General features: G+C 53.2%; 6 protein-coding genes across 6 annotated transcripts; 3 read left to right on the top strand and 3 right to left on the bottom strand.

Annotated features, from left to right (window-relative positions):
* Window positions 1-475: 475 nt before the first annotated feature.
* On the top strand, window positions 476-1,077 carry N0V96_006253 (uncharacterized protein; the record flags this gene model as incomplete). Its single annotated transcript, XM_053190892.1, has 2 exons — window positions 476-689; window positions 749-1,077. The coding sequence occupies 2 exons, from the start codon at window positions 476-478 to the stop codon at window positions 1,075-1,077; spliced, it is 543 nt and encodes a 180-aa protein (XP_053051810.1).
* Window positions 1,078-1,117: 40 nt separating this feature from the next.
* On the bottom strand, window positions 1,118-2,390 carry TRM7 (tRNA (uridine-2'-O-)-methyltransferase trm7; the record flags this gene model as incomplete). The annotated part of the gene is made up of 2 exons (XM_053190893.2): window positions 1,118-2,226; window positions 2,288-2,390. 2 exons carry the CDS (start codon window positions 2,388-2,390, stop codon window positions 1,118-1,120), a joined length of 1,212 nt encoding a protein of 403 aa, XP_053051811.2.
* A 410-nt stretch (window positions 2,391-2,800) lies between these two features.
* On the top strand, window positions 2,801-5,253 carry MAK5 (ATP-dependent RNA helicase; the record flags this gene model as incomplete). Its single annotated transcript, XM_053190894.2, has 3 exons — window positions 2,801-3,031; window positions 3,100-4,335; window positions 4,396-5,253. 3 exons carry the CDS (start codon window positions 2,801-2,803, stop codon window positions 5,251-5,253), a joined length of 2,325 nt encoding a protein of 774 aa, XP_053051812.2.
* Window positions 5,254-5,588: 335 nt separating this feature from the next.
* Window positions 5,589-7,942, bottom strand: N0V96_006250 (uncharacterized protein; the record flags this gene model as incomplete). The annotated part of the gene is made up of 2 exons (XM_065757654.1): window positions 5,589-7,624; window positions 7,681-7,942. 2 exons carry the CDS (start codon window positions 7,940-7,942, stop codon window positions 5,589-5,591), a joined length of 2,298 nt encoding a protein of 765 aa, XP_065613571.1.
* A 1,433-nt stretch (window positions 7,943-9,375) lies between these two features.
* N0V96_006249 (uncharacterized protein) lies at window positions 9,376-10,272 on the bottom strand (the record flags this gene model as incomplete). The annotated part of the gene is made up of 4 exons (XM_065757653.1): window positions 9,376-9,718; window positions 9,776-9,916; window positions 9,981-10,092; window positions 10,149-10,272. The coding sequence occupies 4 exons, from the start codon at window positions 10,270-10,272 to the stop codon at window positions 9,376-9,378; spliced, it is 720 nt and encodes a 239-aa protein (XP_065613570.1).
* A 2,413-nt stretch (window positions 10,273-12,685) lies between these two features.
* On the top strand, window positions 12,686-14,455 carry N0V96_006248 (uncharacterized protein; the record flags this gene model as incomplete). Its single annotated transcript, XM_053190897.1, has 2 exons — window positions 12,686-13,114; window positions 13,178-14,455. The coding sequence occupies 2 exons, from the start codon at window positions 12,686-12,688 to the stop codon at window positions 14,453-14,455; spliced, it is 1,707 nt and encodes a 568-aa protein (XP_053051815.1).
* Window positions 14,456-15,814: the final 1,359 nt, after the last annotated feature.

Below are 15,814 nucleotides of genomic sequence, written 5' to 3'. Positions count from 1 at the left end.
CAGTAGCGGTACCTGTTATCGAAGGATGTCACTGATGCAACGACCGGCATAGCATTGTACCCCCTACTTGAAGCCCGAATGCCCCACAAAACTGCCCCCGCGACCGTGACAAGCAACGGAGCGAAGGGACCCCACCCGGAGCGAGCTTACCGAGAGAGGTATAGCAGGGAACCCGGCAGATGGTCTACCCCACCTCACCGGCCCAAACTTCCATTCCCTTCCCAGACGGAGTGTGGGTGGCTCGCAAAGTCTCAATCCGGGCGGGCATGACGTGAGGTGACGGACATGTGTTCGGAGGCGGGGATTGAACTTCCCGCTCGACCCCCCTCCTCCGCATGCAGTCTCGAGCTCAACCCTCGTAGAGTTAGGTTTCGTACGGATCCGGGCACCACAGACCAAAGGTGAGAGTTTCACGTATCTTTCAACTACATCTTCTTTTCGTTCATTCATTCATTCATTTGGGCAGTGGGCTACGATGCCGAACCAGACATCTAAACAGTGGTATAAGGATGAGTACCTCATTTCCACCGACCGGTCGCTAGTCGACCTCAACGCCGTAAACGATGCCTTTGATTCTGAGCTGCTGTGGTGGACGAAGCGCGTTCCGGAAGTCGCTCTGAGGAGGCTGATAGACAACTCGCTATGTCTCGGAGTGTACAAACTCCCACAGTCTACCGCCGACATTGCAGGTATGTCGACGAGCCTTTCATCGACTTCTTTCTAGGTTCCTTGTCTAACTGTCAAGCAGGAAAGAAAGGTCCTGAACTAGTGGGCTTCGCCCGCATCGTGACTGATTACGCCACCATTGGGTATCTAGCAGATATTTACGTCCTCCCCACGCACCAAGGCAAGGGACTAGCGCCGTGGCTGATGCAGTGCCTGAACGAGATCTTGGACGAGTGGCCTGACTTGCGACGGTTTCTGCTTCTGACTTCCTCGCCGCAAGCGAGTAAGTTGTATGAGCAGGCCTTGGGGACAACGGAATGGGGTGTGTCACATTCAGGGAAGCTGTATTTGCTGGAGAAGCGCGGCCCCGCAATGCCCAATGGGCCGTCGGACGAGGAGGATGAGGATTGAGCGCGAACCCCATTATGGTATTGACACGTTGTTGTAATCATCATGCCTTAATTGACGTTTTGCCATATGCTCCGCCAGCGGCTTTTCTCAACTCAATTGCGCGCTTGTACGGGGGTGCCGTCGGTGGCTGGACGGGATCCAAAGAGACGTGATCTTCGGGAAGTTGGTATGATGCATCAGAGTCGAACGCCGACAAGTCACCGCATGCGATGAAGGGCGCAATCCATCTAATGTGCTTATCATGATCCGTCGTCTCGTCCGTCTCGTCATAGGCTTCCACCTCAACAACCTGGCCGTCTCCCCTTGTCGCAGACGCCGTGGGAGCAGAGTCCCATGTTCCCGTCAGGGGGTTCTGCATGAGCGCATCAGCAATGGCAGGCAGCTGACTCCTCCTCTCCTCGACCATTTTGGGTAGCTCGTGACCAACTCCAAGCGGGTTCTCGAGACTGGCCTGGAAACCAGCCGGGGGTTGGAAGTTGATGCAGACGATGAAAGCCTCCACACTGCTAGCACGGGAGGATCTCGGCTTCGCGACGATGACGGTCTCGAAGAAGATCTTGAGTTGCGCGTAGAGGAGGTCGACGTTGCGGCCGCGGAAGATCTTGGCGACGAACTTGCCGCCGGGCTTCAGTACGCAAAGAGCGAGGTTGAGGGCGGCGAAGAGAAGCTGGGACTGGACGTAGATATCCAGGTCGTGAAGACCAGTGACATCGGGAGCACCGTCACTGATGACTAGATCGACACGATGGCTGGCCTGTTGGCTCTTGGAGTTGGCGGCGTCATAGTCGGGATCCAAGGCCTTGAGGAGCAGAGGCACGGTAGCGGGGTGCGTGATGTCTGCACGCAGGGTGATAATGCCGGGGAGAGGGCTGATGGGTTGCAGATCGATAGACACGATCTTTACATTCTTGCGAGGTTGTGTCTCTTCTGGAGCAGTCTCGGTCTGAGTCTTCTCCGCTGATGTGGCAGATTCAGGGGTAGCGGGGAAGACTCCCAGCATCTCCTGGCGGAACTTGGCCTCACGATCCTCCCATGCTGAACGGCCGAACTTCTCTCCCTTGATGAGAACACGAGAAAGCACCTGAGACCAACTACCAGGGGCAGCGCACAAGTCGACGACTCTTGTTACGTTGGCGAAGAGGTCAAACTCTGCATCACCATTCAGTATCACAGCCAAAGCATCAGGGAATGGCGGGGTAAAATGAGTCACCTTCATCCAATTGCAGCAGCTTGAAGGCACTGCGTGCACGCCAGCCTTGCTCCTTTGCAAGACGGTAGTAAGCATCGCGCTTATCCTTAGAAGATTTGCCCATCTTGAAGTGATAGCGAGAGACGGGAAGAGACCTATCGAGGGTTGATATGAGACGGAAATGGCGGGGGAGGGGAAATTTGCCAGCAATGTTTTTTTTGTTTGGAGGGGTCAACGCCCGCTATGGCCGCCAAAGAAAATTTGCTGCAGCGCTGTTCTCGTAGGGCTGAATTAAGCTGCGGTCTGTGCATTGCCTGGCGCCCAGGGGTTCGCGCTTCCGGCTGAAGTATTTTCCGGGCCCGCCAAAAATTTCGTGCAGCGCAGCGGCGGCGGCGCTCAATTGCAGTGGACGAAATGCGCATCGACTTTTTTCCTTTTTTTTTTTGTCGATGTGAAAGATTACTCGCGGGGCATTTTCATTTTCCCATACCATTCTTTTTGCGCTCCTGTATATACAATACCAGGACCCCCAATATGCAACATAAGAGGAAGCAACAGCCTTCTGGGGCTGTCCAGAATCCCCAGAAGCGCCAAAAGTCGGCTGGCGGAAAGGCTGGGGCCTCAAAGAAGCGCAAGGTCGCTGTCAGTGCGCTGCCATGGAAGACGGTCGAGGTCCCCGAGATGTTTGACGATGCCGAGGGTTTCTACGGCTTGGAGGTTATCGAGGGCGTTGATGTCGTCAAACATGGTGATAACGTCGAGTTTGTACGTAACCCTGCTCAAGCTTCCCTTTCTCGTCCCTCGAATACGTTGCATGACTGACTGCAATCTAGATCGCTGCTATTCCCTCTGGCGACGAGAAGGAGAATGACGAAGACGAGTTCGAAGGCTTCAGCGACTCTGAGCCCGCACCTACACAAACCGATACAATAATGGAGGAGGCCGAGGCAGCACCAAAGGCAGAAACCAAGAAGACCAAGAAGACCAAGAAGGAGAAGCAGGCTGCCGCCAAGGCAGAACAAAAGGCACAAAAGGTGGAAAACACAAAGGGGGACAAGCCTGCAGACAAAGCCCACGAGACAGACGCCGCTACACCTGCGCGCGCAGCCGAACCCGAAGGTAAGAAGAAGAAGGAGAAGAAGCAGAAGAAGGCTCAGCCTAAGCCAGAGGACGCCAAGCTTGAAAGCAATGTTTTCAAGGCTCTCGAGGAAGCTGAAGAGGCCGAGGAGGATATCGACACGGCTCCCTGGGTGGACCTCGGTCTCTCCCCAGCGACTGTTGCGGCCATTGCCAAGCTCAAGTTCGCCAAGCCAACAAAGATCCAGAGCTCCTCGATACCCGAAATCCTCGCCGGCCACGACGTCATCGGCAAGGCCTCTACGGGTTCCGGTAAGACGCTTGCGTTTTCGATTCCCATCGTGGAGGAATGGCTCGAGAAGTTTGAGGGAAAGGAGGACGAGAAGAAGCCGGATAACACCCCCTTTGCGCTTATTCTTTCGCCGACGAGAGAGTTGGCACACCAAATCACCAATCACATCAAGAACCTCTGCGCTGGTCTGCCCCACGCACCATTCGTTTGCTCAGTGACGGGAGGTCTGTCAGTGTTCAAGCAGCAGAGACAACTAGCCAAGGCAGATATCGTGATTGGTACGCCAGGTCGCCTGTGGGAGGTCATCAGCTCGAGCACGGAGCTCCTGAAGGGGTTCCGGCAAATCAGGTACCTGGTTGTTGATGAGGCCGATAGGCTTCTGAGCGAGGGACACTTCAAGGAGGCGGGAGAGATCTTGGACGCCCTTGACCGTGAGGTTGTCGAAGAGGACGACGAGGATGATAAAGAGCTCTCGGAGCGACAGACGCTTGTCTTCTCTGCCACGTTCCACCAGGGACTGCAACAGAAGCTGGCTGGCAAGGGCAAATGGGGCCTCATGTCGGAGACGGAGAACATGGAGTATCTACTGAAGAAGCTCAACTTCCGCGAGGAAAAGCCAAAGTTCATTGACGCCAACCCCGCCAAGCAGATGGCCGCCGGTCTCAAGGAGGGTCTCATCGAGTGCGGTGCCATGGAAAAGGTAAGAAAGAAGCGCTCGCCCAATCTATCATGCATGGCGACCTGATCTAACATGTTGCAGGACCTCTACCTCTACACAATCCTCCTCCTCAACCCGAACCGCCGCACTCTCGTCTTCACGAACTCCATCAGCGCCGTCCGTCGCCTGACCCCCATGCTCCAAAACCTCAACTTGAACGCCATGGGCCTCCACTCCCAAATGGCCCAAAAAGCCCGTCTCCGCTCCGTCGAAAAGTTCACGGCCACAAAAGCAAACACGACATCCGTCCTCATCGCCACCGACGTCGCCGCCCGCGGTCTCGATATCCCCGGCATCGACCAGGTCGTCCACTACCACGTCCCCCGCGCCGCCGACATGTACGTCCACCGCTCCGGTCGCACCGCGCGTGGCGAGAAGACGGGTCTGAGTATCATTCTCTGCGGACCGGAAGAGGTCGTACCGACGCGCAGACTCGCGGCCAAGGTCCACGAGAAGCACTCGAGCAAGAAGAAGTACTTTATGCGCACCATCGACATCGATCGCCGCATCGCGTCCCGCCTTAAGCCGAGACTCGACCTGGCGAAGAAACTCACGGACGCCACGCTGGCCAAGGAGAAAGGCACCAAGGACGAGGACTGGGTCAAGGCTGCTGCTGAGGAGCTTGGTGTAGAGTACGACAGCGACGAGCTGGAGAAGGCGGGGACGTGGACGGGTCGCGGAAGTCAGCGGAAGAAGAAGCAACAGGAGGACAAGAACATTAGCAAGGCGGAGATGGGAGCCATGAGGGCGCAGCTTCGTGAGTTGTTGTCGAAGCGCGTCAATGCTGGCGTTAGTGAAAAGTACATCACGTCGGGTAATCTCGACATCGAGGAGCTATTGCGCGGCGGTACGGGAGATTTCCTGGGCAAGGTTGACGGCTTGGACTTGGAAGATCTGTAGGATGGTTGCATCACGCATTCACACAAAAGCCAATACCATTTGATTTCAATCGCGCAATGAAAACTTTTCATTCCTTGTACTCTTGAGCCACCCATGCGGCTCAATATCACGACCAAGCATTATGTCCATAGCGGAATTCCGTAATCTTGACCGTAACCGTAATCGTAAACCGTGTCCTTGATCGTGACCATCCTAGTATAAACGAAACCGAACCGAGACCACAACCATATCTGTATCCGTGAACTGGGCTCGCCGGCCCTCGTCACAGAATTATAATACAACAAGACAAAATGTGTTCGCACTGAACAATAAGAAATCGAGGCTCATGGCCTCGCTCACTCCTCCATCACAGACGAAGGGCCCGCCTCACTCTTCGGAGCCTGTTCAGACCTTCTTCTGTTCGGAAGTGGCTTCATCGGTCGCATAGTCTTCGCGTCTGTGCTTGACTGCGCGCGTTCGGGCTTCTTCGCTGGGGTTGAGGTGATTGAGAGAAGGTGACTACCGTCTTCAATCTGCTGCAAGACCGTAGACACAGTTCCGGTCTGCAAGGCAGTGAGTCTGGGGCCGGACTTGGGGCTCTGGATCTGCCCCTCGAGATCTCTGACTCTCGACACCAACAGTATGAGGTCCTCGCGGCCCTTCTTCGTCTTGTCGCGTAATTTGGTATTGCCCGCACAGGTCGTAGCGTGCTGCGACTCCAGCTTCGCAATTTTCTCTTCCTTCTTCGCAAGCTCGGCCTCCTTCTTCTCAAGTTCGTCCTCGTGGGTCTTCTTCATGAAGCCCAAGATTCTATCTTGGTTATTCAACTCTTGAGTCTTGTTCCTCTTGGCCATGTTGGCCTTCAGGAGCTCCTCGCTAGCAAACTTCTTCATCCTCGCCGTCAGGTTGGTGTTTTCGTTGAGAAGGCGTTGCACCTCCACGTTCAATCGTTCAGTTTCGGCATAGAAATCATCCTTAGCCACCTTCAAGTCGCTGATGGTGTGGATCGAAGCTTTCTCAGCCTCCAGTGCTTCCCGAAGCTTCTCTTGCTCATCTTCGAGCTCCTGGATGTATCCCTCGATCTCCTCCTCCGCCTGGTTCTTCTCCTTGCGGACAGTGCGCAGGTCAATCTCCAGCTTGGTTATTTGCACCGCCTTTGCTTGCAAAATTTCCACTGCTTGTTGCTCTACGAGCTGGGCCTTTTGAATCGCAACGTCCCTCTCTTGCTGTAATGGGGCAATCTGAGTGGTCTGGTTCATCAATTGCTCTACTTGCTGCTGTAGGGTATCCCTCTGATTGCGTATCTGCTCTGTCTCTCGTTGCAACACGGCGATCTGAGGGCTCAGGGTGGCCATTTGCTCCACCTGCTGCTTGAAGGTATCGTTCTCGTGGCGCAGTTGCTCTGCTTCGTTGCGCAAGTCAGCGACCACTCTCTCAGCCTCCGCCTTGAAGCCTGCGGCTTCTTGGATCTGGGCGTCTTTCGACTCAATGGTTGCCTTGGATTCGGCCTTGACATTGGCTAACTCTGTCTGTAGCGCCAGAATGTTTGACGACGTTGATGCCTCAATATCTTGCTGAGTGACTTGCCACTGCATAGCAGTAGTTGCTTGAAGTTGGGCCTTGGTCAATTCCTTGCGAAGCTCGACAATGATCGTCAATAAGTTGTGCTCCGTATTCTGGCTATCAGCCTTGAGATCTTCCATCTGGGTCTTGCTGATGAAACGCTTGAATGTGGCCGAGGTTGCCAACGTCTGATTTACCGAAAGCTTGGCTTGGGTCATGGCGAGCTGTTCCTCGAGGTACTTCTGGGCTGCCTCGGAAGTAGTCTCCACCGCCTCGGTTTGGGTTCCCGTTGCCAATAGCTCTACCTGAGGGGGACTGTCTCTCTTACGCCGGATGGCCTTGATGTCGGTACGTAGCACGCCAATCTGGTCTTCCTTGCGCCGGGCGTATTCTTGGAACTTCTCTTTCTGAGTATCGATCTTCTTCTGAAGGTACTTCGCTTGTGAGTTGGATGCCTCACGACAGACATCGGCGTCGTGGGCCTGCGCTTTCTGATACTCCAGCTCTGCCTCAAGTCTTGCGATGGTTGCTCCGTCCGTCTCATGTGCAAGCAGTCTCGCGCTTGCCCCTCGGAAATTGTGCTCGGCCCGTTGAGCACGAGATTCCTGCTTATTGATAGCGTGCTGGATCTCAATGATCTTCGCGTCCATTTCGCTAATTTCCGATGCGTAGGAGTTGGTTTGCCTCAAGGTCTTCGTCAGGCGTTCCTCGGCTTTGTCACACACCTCTCGTTGGCGGAAGCATCTGTCGACATCTTCTTGCGCGGGTGTAGGAATTGATTGTTCAGTCGTTTGCTCGGGAGTGTGTCGGAGGTCAACTTGCTGCAGATCTGTATCCGAAGCTGGCTGGCGAGTTGTGGAAGCTCGGCGGAAAAATCACACAGACTCATTACAGCAGTTTTGAGTCCCCAAATAGCCTCCAATATGACAGCGCCCACGCTGAAAAAGATGCTAAGGGCGTGATCTGCCGTCAGGGGATGAATAGAAGCCAGGATGAAGATGACGAAGACCAGGCATCCGATGCTTCTGGGGTCGAACAGGCCGTTCTCGCGAAAGAGCTGGTAGATCAGACTACCGAAGTAACTGAGAGCCATTAAGATGACCAGTATGCCCGTAAAGGCGAAAGCGACGCTGAACGGGTCAATCATGGTGTTCGTCTGGCGTTCGCTAAATGGAAGGCGAGGATGATGCGCTTTGGCCGGGATACTGCTCGATGAGCGATGGGTGGATGGATGAGAAAGAGATATGAGAATTGGGGTGTGAAGTGAAGAAATCTAATCTTCTGATGGAAATTGGTTGTCTGAAGAGGGATCTTGTGGGCAAGTAGATGGAGGTTCTTGCGATAGTTGGGATCTTCGGCGTGAAGTTGAGAAGATGGCTCACGAAGGGGTTGAAGAAAAGAGAAAATTGAGGGATGGATGAGCAAGATGAGCAAGATGAGTGAGATGAGTGAGATGAGGGTGAGAGTGAGAATCGAGGATGAAAATTCAGAGGGATGTAAAGGTGAGGAAGGCGCTGCTGGGCAAAGTTGATTTTGAGGGGAAGGTGCGTTTAGGGGAAGGCGCGAAGGTGAGGCAAGTGCGAATATGAGTTCTAACTCTTGGATCTCACAGGCTTCTTTATTAAGATTAGCTATCTTGTCCTGCATCTTTTTACCTATCCATACAATGAGTTGGGCATACAAAGGGGATGAGCTGAAAGAGAAGTGATTTCACTCTTTGCAAACCGAATCCCTTTGATACGAGCTGCTGTGTTTCAAGACGGCCGTCTTCTTTTGGACTCAATCAACCAAAGATAAGGACTTCCTAAGTTGAGAACGCCGTTGATCGCGAAACCAACGTGATGTCATACAATCTAGAGCTCGTTGGCTCAGAACTTCCATCACAAAGATGCCAAAATGTTTGGCTTAGCATACAAACGTAACATGGACATTTTAAACTGTTGTTTTCGATGTGAAGGGTTTCCGAGGTCGCTACATGTTGTGTGTAGTCGACCTTTGCTATTGTGGGACTGCAATCTCATGATGTTGGAAGTCACCTATGCCTCACCGAAATCTTACCGAGCTCTCACCGAAGTCCCCCATCCCGAGTCCAAAGCGTCTCCACGACCCGCCAGGCTCGACATGTACCAGAAATTTCGCAATCAACAGGAATAATACATAGTGTCGAGCGTTCGGGAAGGCACGATATAGCGGTATGCAATTCTGGTTTCTTATTCCCACCGATAGGCCAATAATAGAGGGCATTCGGTGAGCCCGTGACGAGCGACGAGCGACAACAAGGCCGCAAAGCCATAAGCTCCAAAACCAGTGGCACCGGTGAGGTATAGAGAATGTCATCCGCAGGTCTGCTCACACGATTGTTTCAATTTATTCCCCAATCATTGTCGGCTCATCAGACGACCACGGGCAGACGATTGCACATTAACTACTAATAGTTCTCTTGACCGCCATATCTAATCAATCTCTATTCGGTTCATTCATATCTGGTATCAAGAGGCGCTAACTCATAATTATTAATACTGTAAACCTTCGTCCGAGGCCAGCCTGGGTGTCCATCAACTGTCGGTTTCATTACCTCATCTATGACCCTCCTTTGAGCGAGTTGAGCTCTATTGAGCTTTCGCCTTCGCTGAGTCCTGTTAATCGTTCATGCCGCACTCTCACTTCTTCGGTCTTGATGATGCCGTTCATGCCCGGGAGCGGCGATGCCTGGCCGCCTTCCGCCTCTTGGAGGGCTTCCTGCGATTCTTGCCATCCTCCGGTAGACATGACGACAACAGAATTCCGGCCGTATTGTGACCCAGGGCCATATCTCTTCGTTGACCTGACCTCCTTCCTCGACCCTGTATCGAGTGCATGCGACTGTGACTTGTTTCGGGCATAACTTCGTTGAGTAGACTTGAGTTCTCGGTACAGCATTCTCCTGCACGGTGTCAGACGTCAAGAAATGATAAGCTTGACGAGGGGGAAGACCACATACAAGACCGGGATGGACACTGCCATGATTGAGGCGGCAGGTTCTGTCAAAGTCCAGATCGTAAGGTCGACGCGCTCGTAGGTGATGTCTGGACTGGTCATGTGGACCACCAGGACGGCTTTCACGATACCGCATATTCCGGCACTGGCGTCGATGTTAGTCTACCGCAAAAGTGGCCAGCGGGGGATCGGGCAGTCTTACATGGCACCCAAGCTCATTGCTACGGCGACACCAAGCCTTTCGCGGCGCCGCATCGTTGCGCCCATGAGAATCGGCCAGGGGGAGGAACGCCAAAACGAAATCGAGAATGGCGGAGTAATCTGGAAGCAAGTCAGCATGCAAGCCTCACGAGAACAACGTTTCGCGGCAGTCTTACAGGCAGCAAATAATTGGAATTTGACAAGCTTCTTCTTGTCCCAGCAACTTCCCGGCACGCTGCTGTCCCATACTCGTTGCAACGGTGTGCATTTGGCGAATCCAAAGATCCATACCAAGTTCATCGAGATGTTGATGGAAACGATGATGAAGATGAGAAAGTATTTCAACCATTGGTTCGTGACAATGCGATACAGCGTCAGGGCGAACGAGCTTTTGCTAGTGGTCGTTGCGATGATTCCGAAAGTGGCGACGAGGATCGTATTGAGGTTGATGAGCTTGAGGTTGTCGCTACTGATCGTATCGATATGGCGTCCAAATCCGAGAGAGACAATGTAGGAATTAATCGAGATGGATATCACAAGTGACACCTGCAACCATGAGCTAGGAGGGGGTAAAGCACAATGACGGCGTTTCTTCACATACCATTGACACAATCAAGAAATGGTCATCCCACCATAAACCACGTCCACGCCATAGCTTACAATAAATACGCAGTGAAAGCAATGTAGCGCTAGCGACACAAAGAGACCATGTTACGGCGAGGAGTCTGGTGCCTCTATCGTCGACCATCGTCAACCTCACAGCACACGCACAGTGCTACGAGATATGATAGAAGACGTCGTAAGAAACAAGGACGGGGAGTCAATCAGTGGATCCCCGGGAATTCTGCTCAAAAATCGGTCGAGGTCAGCGCGCACGCGGGAGGTGCATCACTCCCTCATATTATACATTGGCATCGCACATGATGAAATCTAAGATCAGCGTCCTTAACAAGGGGGCCCCCAGGTACCAGAAAGCCTCCTACCCTCCATGAACAGTCCTTAGTTTCGGGGAGTGCAACCGACTTTTCACGCTATGTGCCCCCCCTCGAAACCGGCGAGAGTATTGCCTGTGTCGGCGATAGGATTCTCCCCCTCAAAGGGAGAGGCAGGGAGGGGGACGGAGTTCGGACGAAGTCCCGCCACCTGCCCCTAGGAATACCTCGTCACGGGCAGGCGAAAGACAGATCAGGCTTCGACCGGTGCACGACATATATCACGGCGGGCGGAAGCGGGAGATTTGGGTTCGTGGAAAAGTCGAGGCCGGCCGCCAACACGGCGGTGCTGGGACCAACGTATGATTCCTGCTACTACGGACACATTACTTCAAACGGAACTGTTGGATCGCTGGGCCAAGTTTGTTTTGCGTCTGAAAATCCGGGTGGTACGGATGCAAGGGAACTAGCAGCCTGACAAGAGTCAACGGCTCACCACTGACGCTGTGGCTGTTGGTTGCAACCACACTTGTCTTGGAATGATCTGATGGGAACACGAAGTTGGTTACTTAAACAGTAAGGTAGGACTGGAACGTTCCCTGGGCCTTTGGCTCGGGGTCCATCTCAATCGGAGATCCAGCGCCATGCTCCAACCGCGGCTCCGCATACAGACCACGTTCTCCTCTACAGACGCATAAAGGGTCCACTGGCATCACGCAACTGTAATCAATGAAATTGTAAAGGTGTGTGTGGTCTCGTTAACGGATTTTGCTACCAAAGTTCCTTTAGCCCTGCCAGGCCGGCCCAGCAATGCCGGGGCAGCTGAGGAATGTGGGAATGTTCCCACTCCTCAACTCAGGATGGCTGGGGTACCGGTCTTTAGTACCGAACTCTAATCCTGGGGCTTGAGCGGAGAGATCCCATTCGTGCGCCAGCGATTTTCCCCAGGATCATAGCCGATGGTCAATATTACATATCTCGTTTAAACAGCACCCATATGGAGTTTCCGGGGCTCTAGAAGAGACTAAGAGAGTCTACTCACCAACACGAATATTAGCTGCGCCGTTACTGCGCAGTAGCGTGGTCTCACCATCGATTCTACTAACCACAACGAGATATGCTTCTCCGATGTTCTGCCAGGTCTTTGGGGGCAACGGCAACACGGACGGTTACCAACTACGGCTCCAATCTGCGGGGGGATGCTGGGCATCAGGCCATAACCCGTCGAACCCGTGATGGATGAAATGCTCGGCCGAGAGATCGATAGAGGCAAGCCTCGCCATGCTCTCGCCATGCGACACAAGGATGAACTTACGTAGTAGCATCTGATCGAGCCCCCTGAGCCGAAGCACGCAAATCGTGTTGGAGGGTTGCCAAGTGCCATCCGCAGGGGCAATGAGACGGTACGGACTTCTTGTATGTGTCATCGTAATCTAAGGTATAGACTAAGTCTGCTAGGGGTGATCGGCAGAGCCTTGGAAGAGCCGGTGATTATTTTCCAAAACGGCTCTTAGTCTAGAGTCGTCGTAACCCAATATTCCGGGCAGTGCAGGGACTAAGAAGCCATCTTTACGGAAATTTCTTTTCACGCCAGCAGACGTTGAGGCAATTTCTAGACGATATGTCATGATTGGTTCCCGAGTAGCGTCAACGGGCGTGATCAAAATCTCCCTACCTGAACCTCTGTGCGACTGACATGAGACACGCAGGTGTTAGCCTCCCTTTCCTTCTACACCGCATTCTAGAAGCTGCACTTCTTCGCCCGTTGAGCCTTGTCTGCCATGCGTTCCCACGCGTTTAGAGTTCTTCTGGCGTTTTCGTCGTGCTTGGGCGTGTCCGAGTCCTCCTCGCCCGGCTATTGGGGTCCTCGTCCCAAGCCCACGCCGCCTGGACCTCCTGCGGTGCACCTCTCAGACGGAACCTACGTCGGAGTGCGGAACCAGCAGTATGCGCAGGACTTCTTCCTTGGTATCCCGTATGCACAACCCCCCGTTGGCCCTCTCCGGTTTGCTGCTCCTCAACCGCTCAACGAGACGTTCGAGGGGACTCGATCAGCTTCCGAATATGGCTGGATGTGCATAGGGTATGGCTCCGATACTGCCAACTTGGGAAACCCTGTTTCGGAGGACTGCTTGACCATCAACGTCGTGCGTCCGGCCGGTGTCCAGCCAGGAGATGATCTGCCTGTTGGAGTTTGGGTTCATGGCGGCGTAAGTTTCTGCCAAGTGTAAGACAACCTTTACCTGGTACTTTTGCTGACTTTGTCGAAACAGAGTTATGTAAACGGAGGCTCGCGCGACCCGAGGTACAACCTCAGCTACATTGTCGATCAATCCGTCAAGGAGGGAAAGCCTATTGTGGCTGCATCCATCAACTACCGTGTTTCGTATTGGGGCTTTCTCTTCAGCAACGAACTGCAAGACGCCGGTGCTGGCAACATTGGTCTCCGCGACCAGCGCCTCTCGTTAGAATGGCTCCAGCAGAACATTGGCGCCTTTGGCGGCAGCCCTGACAAGGTTACCATCTGGGGAGAGTCTGCCGGTGCTCGTTCCTTGGGCATGCAGCTCGTCGCCTACGATGGTCAATACAACAACCTGTTCCGCAGCGCCATCCTCGAGAGTGGCAGTCCCATCGCGAGGTTCGCCGACGCCGACGACTGGCAGCCGTGGTTCAATGCTCTCGTCGACAAGACGGGCTGTACCGATGCCGCTGACAAGCTGAGCTGCTTGCGAGGACTTCCCTGGCAAACTATCAACGCCATCTACAACGGCACCAACCCCTTGAGCGTAACTCCGCCTACCATTAGCGCTGTGGTTGACGGCGACTTCATCACTGCTCAGGGATCCGAGCTCTTGGGTGCGGGCAAGTTCGCACACGTTCCCCTTCTGCTCGGCAACAACTTTGATGAGGGTACCGCGTATGCAAAGCAGGGCATCAACACCACTGAGCAGTTCCAGGCCTGGCTTACTGCCCTTCAGCTGGACAGCGAACAGGTGGCCGCCATCTCGGAGCTTTACCCCGACGATCCTGATGTTGGCATCCCCGTTTCTCAAGTTGGCCGACCTGCTGCGAACCCATTCGGCCTTCAGTGGAAGCGGGCAGCTGCCTTTGCCGGCGACTACCAACAGCACAGCGGTCGCAGACTCCTGGCCAGCACCTATGCTGGTGCCGGACTGTCTGTCTACTCTTATCTGTGGAACGTTTACGTCAACGGCATTGCGGCCGTCTACGGAGCGACCCATTTCCAAGAAGTCGCGTTCGTGTTCAACAACGTAAACGGAATTGGTTATGCTACCAACCCCTTCGCAGGAAAGCCAGAGACCTTTGTCGAGCTGGCGGATCTGATGAGCAAGATGTGGGTTGCCTTCATTCACGACACCGATCCTAATGTCTGCAGCGGCCCCAAGACTGGTCCTGCATGGCCATTGTACACGGTCGATGAGCCCAACAACATCGTCTTTGATGTTAACCGTACGGGTCTGGCTTATGTCGAAGAGGACAACTACAGGGCGACAGAGATTGAGTATCTGTTGGAGAACGTCTTCGTGTAATGTGAAGGTCGCTTCCGCGTCCTTCAGCCTCCCCTCGAAATTTTATCTTGCCTCGAGTGCCTAGATTAATAATACTTGGTCAATCATCCCATCATAGTCTTTGTAATAGAAATACTTCATCTCGTTGAGCTTGCTTTCACTTGCCATCTGGGCCTTCTTACAATGGCATCGTTTCGGGCAATACCTTCTTAAGGATCTTCCACTCTTACTTATGGGCCCGCTTGTACATAGAGGAGTAATCAAGGAAATACTCGGGATAATTCGGAGAGTTTCTATAAGCGAGTCCAAACCGGTTCGTTTGGCGGCAATTCAGAGTATTTAGAGTTCATTGATATTAATATCTGCCCTTTGATCAATGCAGACCCAGCCGTTGCACTGCAGGCTGTGGATTACTGAATGCCTGTGCCAAGACCTAAACCCGCTTCTCGTTATAATCCCGGCGTTGATCTCGCCGGCTTATCAATCACCCCGATCGTGAACTAAAGTATGGCACAATAGCAGCCACACAGATGCGGGGTGGCGGGGTAATGTAAACAATTGTTCACAAGGAATCGCTAATGATGACGAGAAATCTCCAACAGATGGATGAGCTGGCTGTAGGATATACAAGAACTCTTGAACATCGTTATGAGATCGCTAAGATCTATTCACCGTGAGAACGACATTCTTCATCGACGCTCCCCATCCCTGCGTCAACAACATATGAAGTTACCTGTATCAAATGGGTGCAGTCGGCGAGAAGGTATTAGGGCCGAGAATAGCTGCTGAGGCTGCATTATCATCGCAATCTCCCAAGGACCCTGTTGACTCGTTGATCTCTGTAGCAGCTGTGGCCGTTTGTTGGGCTACCTTGTGTGGTAAAGGCTAATGAAACGAGCCGTCAGTCGCCATCTTCAAGATTGAAGTGTCTCTGGAGTGTGGAAAATTTGAGGAATATGACTGACACCCCGAACAAGATGTTGCAGATCCTCTCAAAACACATGCTACAGTAGTTTCTCATTCTACTCTGTTGGTCTATGTCGTTCTTTTAGCATCAAGGAGATGGACGGCGGACCGGTCAAGCTCCTCGCTTGGGGTAAGTGTAAGCCCTGCGCCTCTTTAGTCTAGATCTAGCCGATGGCTTGCAAGGTTTCTCGCTTTCGTCATCAGCCTCGGCCATGAGGATACGGAGATCTGATATGACATGATCTAGTGGCGTGGTGGCCACAATGAAGTCAGGTCCGATGTGAGCCGTCTCGAGACCTCTATAGACGTGAAACCATATACTGCTGTGAGCATCCATGTATTTAATATCTGGCTCATGGGGTTTCGGAAGAGCTTAGTTGTCAGAAGAAGGAAGCAAAACAACTTTGAACATAT

This window comes from Colletotrichum fioriniae (assembly GCF_027942845.1).
Source record: "Colletotrichum fioriniae strain IMI 355084 chromosome Unknown scaffold_7, whole genome shotgun sequence".
In the NCBI taxonomy this organism is placed as follows: Eukaryota; Fungi; Ascomycota; class Sordariomycetes; order Glomerellales; family Glomerellaceae; genus Colletotrichum; species Colletotrichum fioriniae.
The sequence above is the reverse complement of the archived record's forward strand: the minus strand, read 5'-3'. Positions and strand labels throughout refer to the sequence as shown.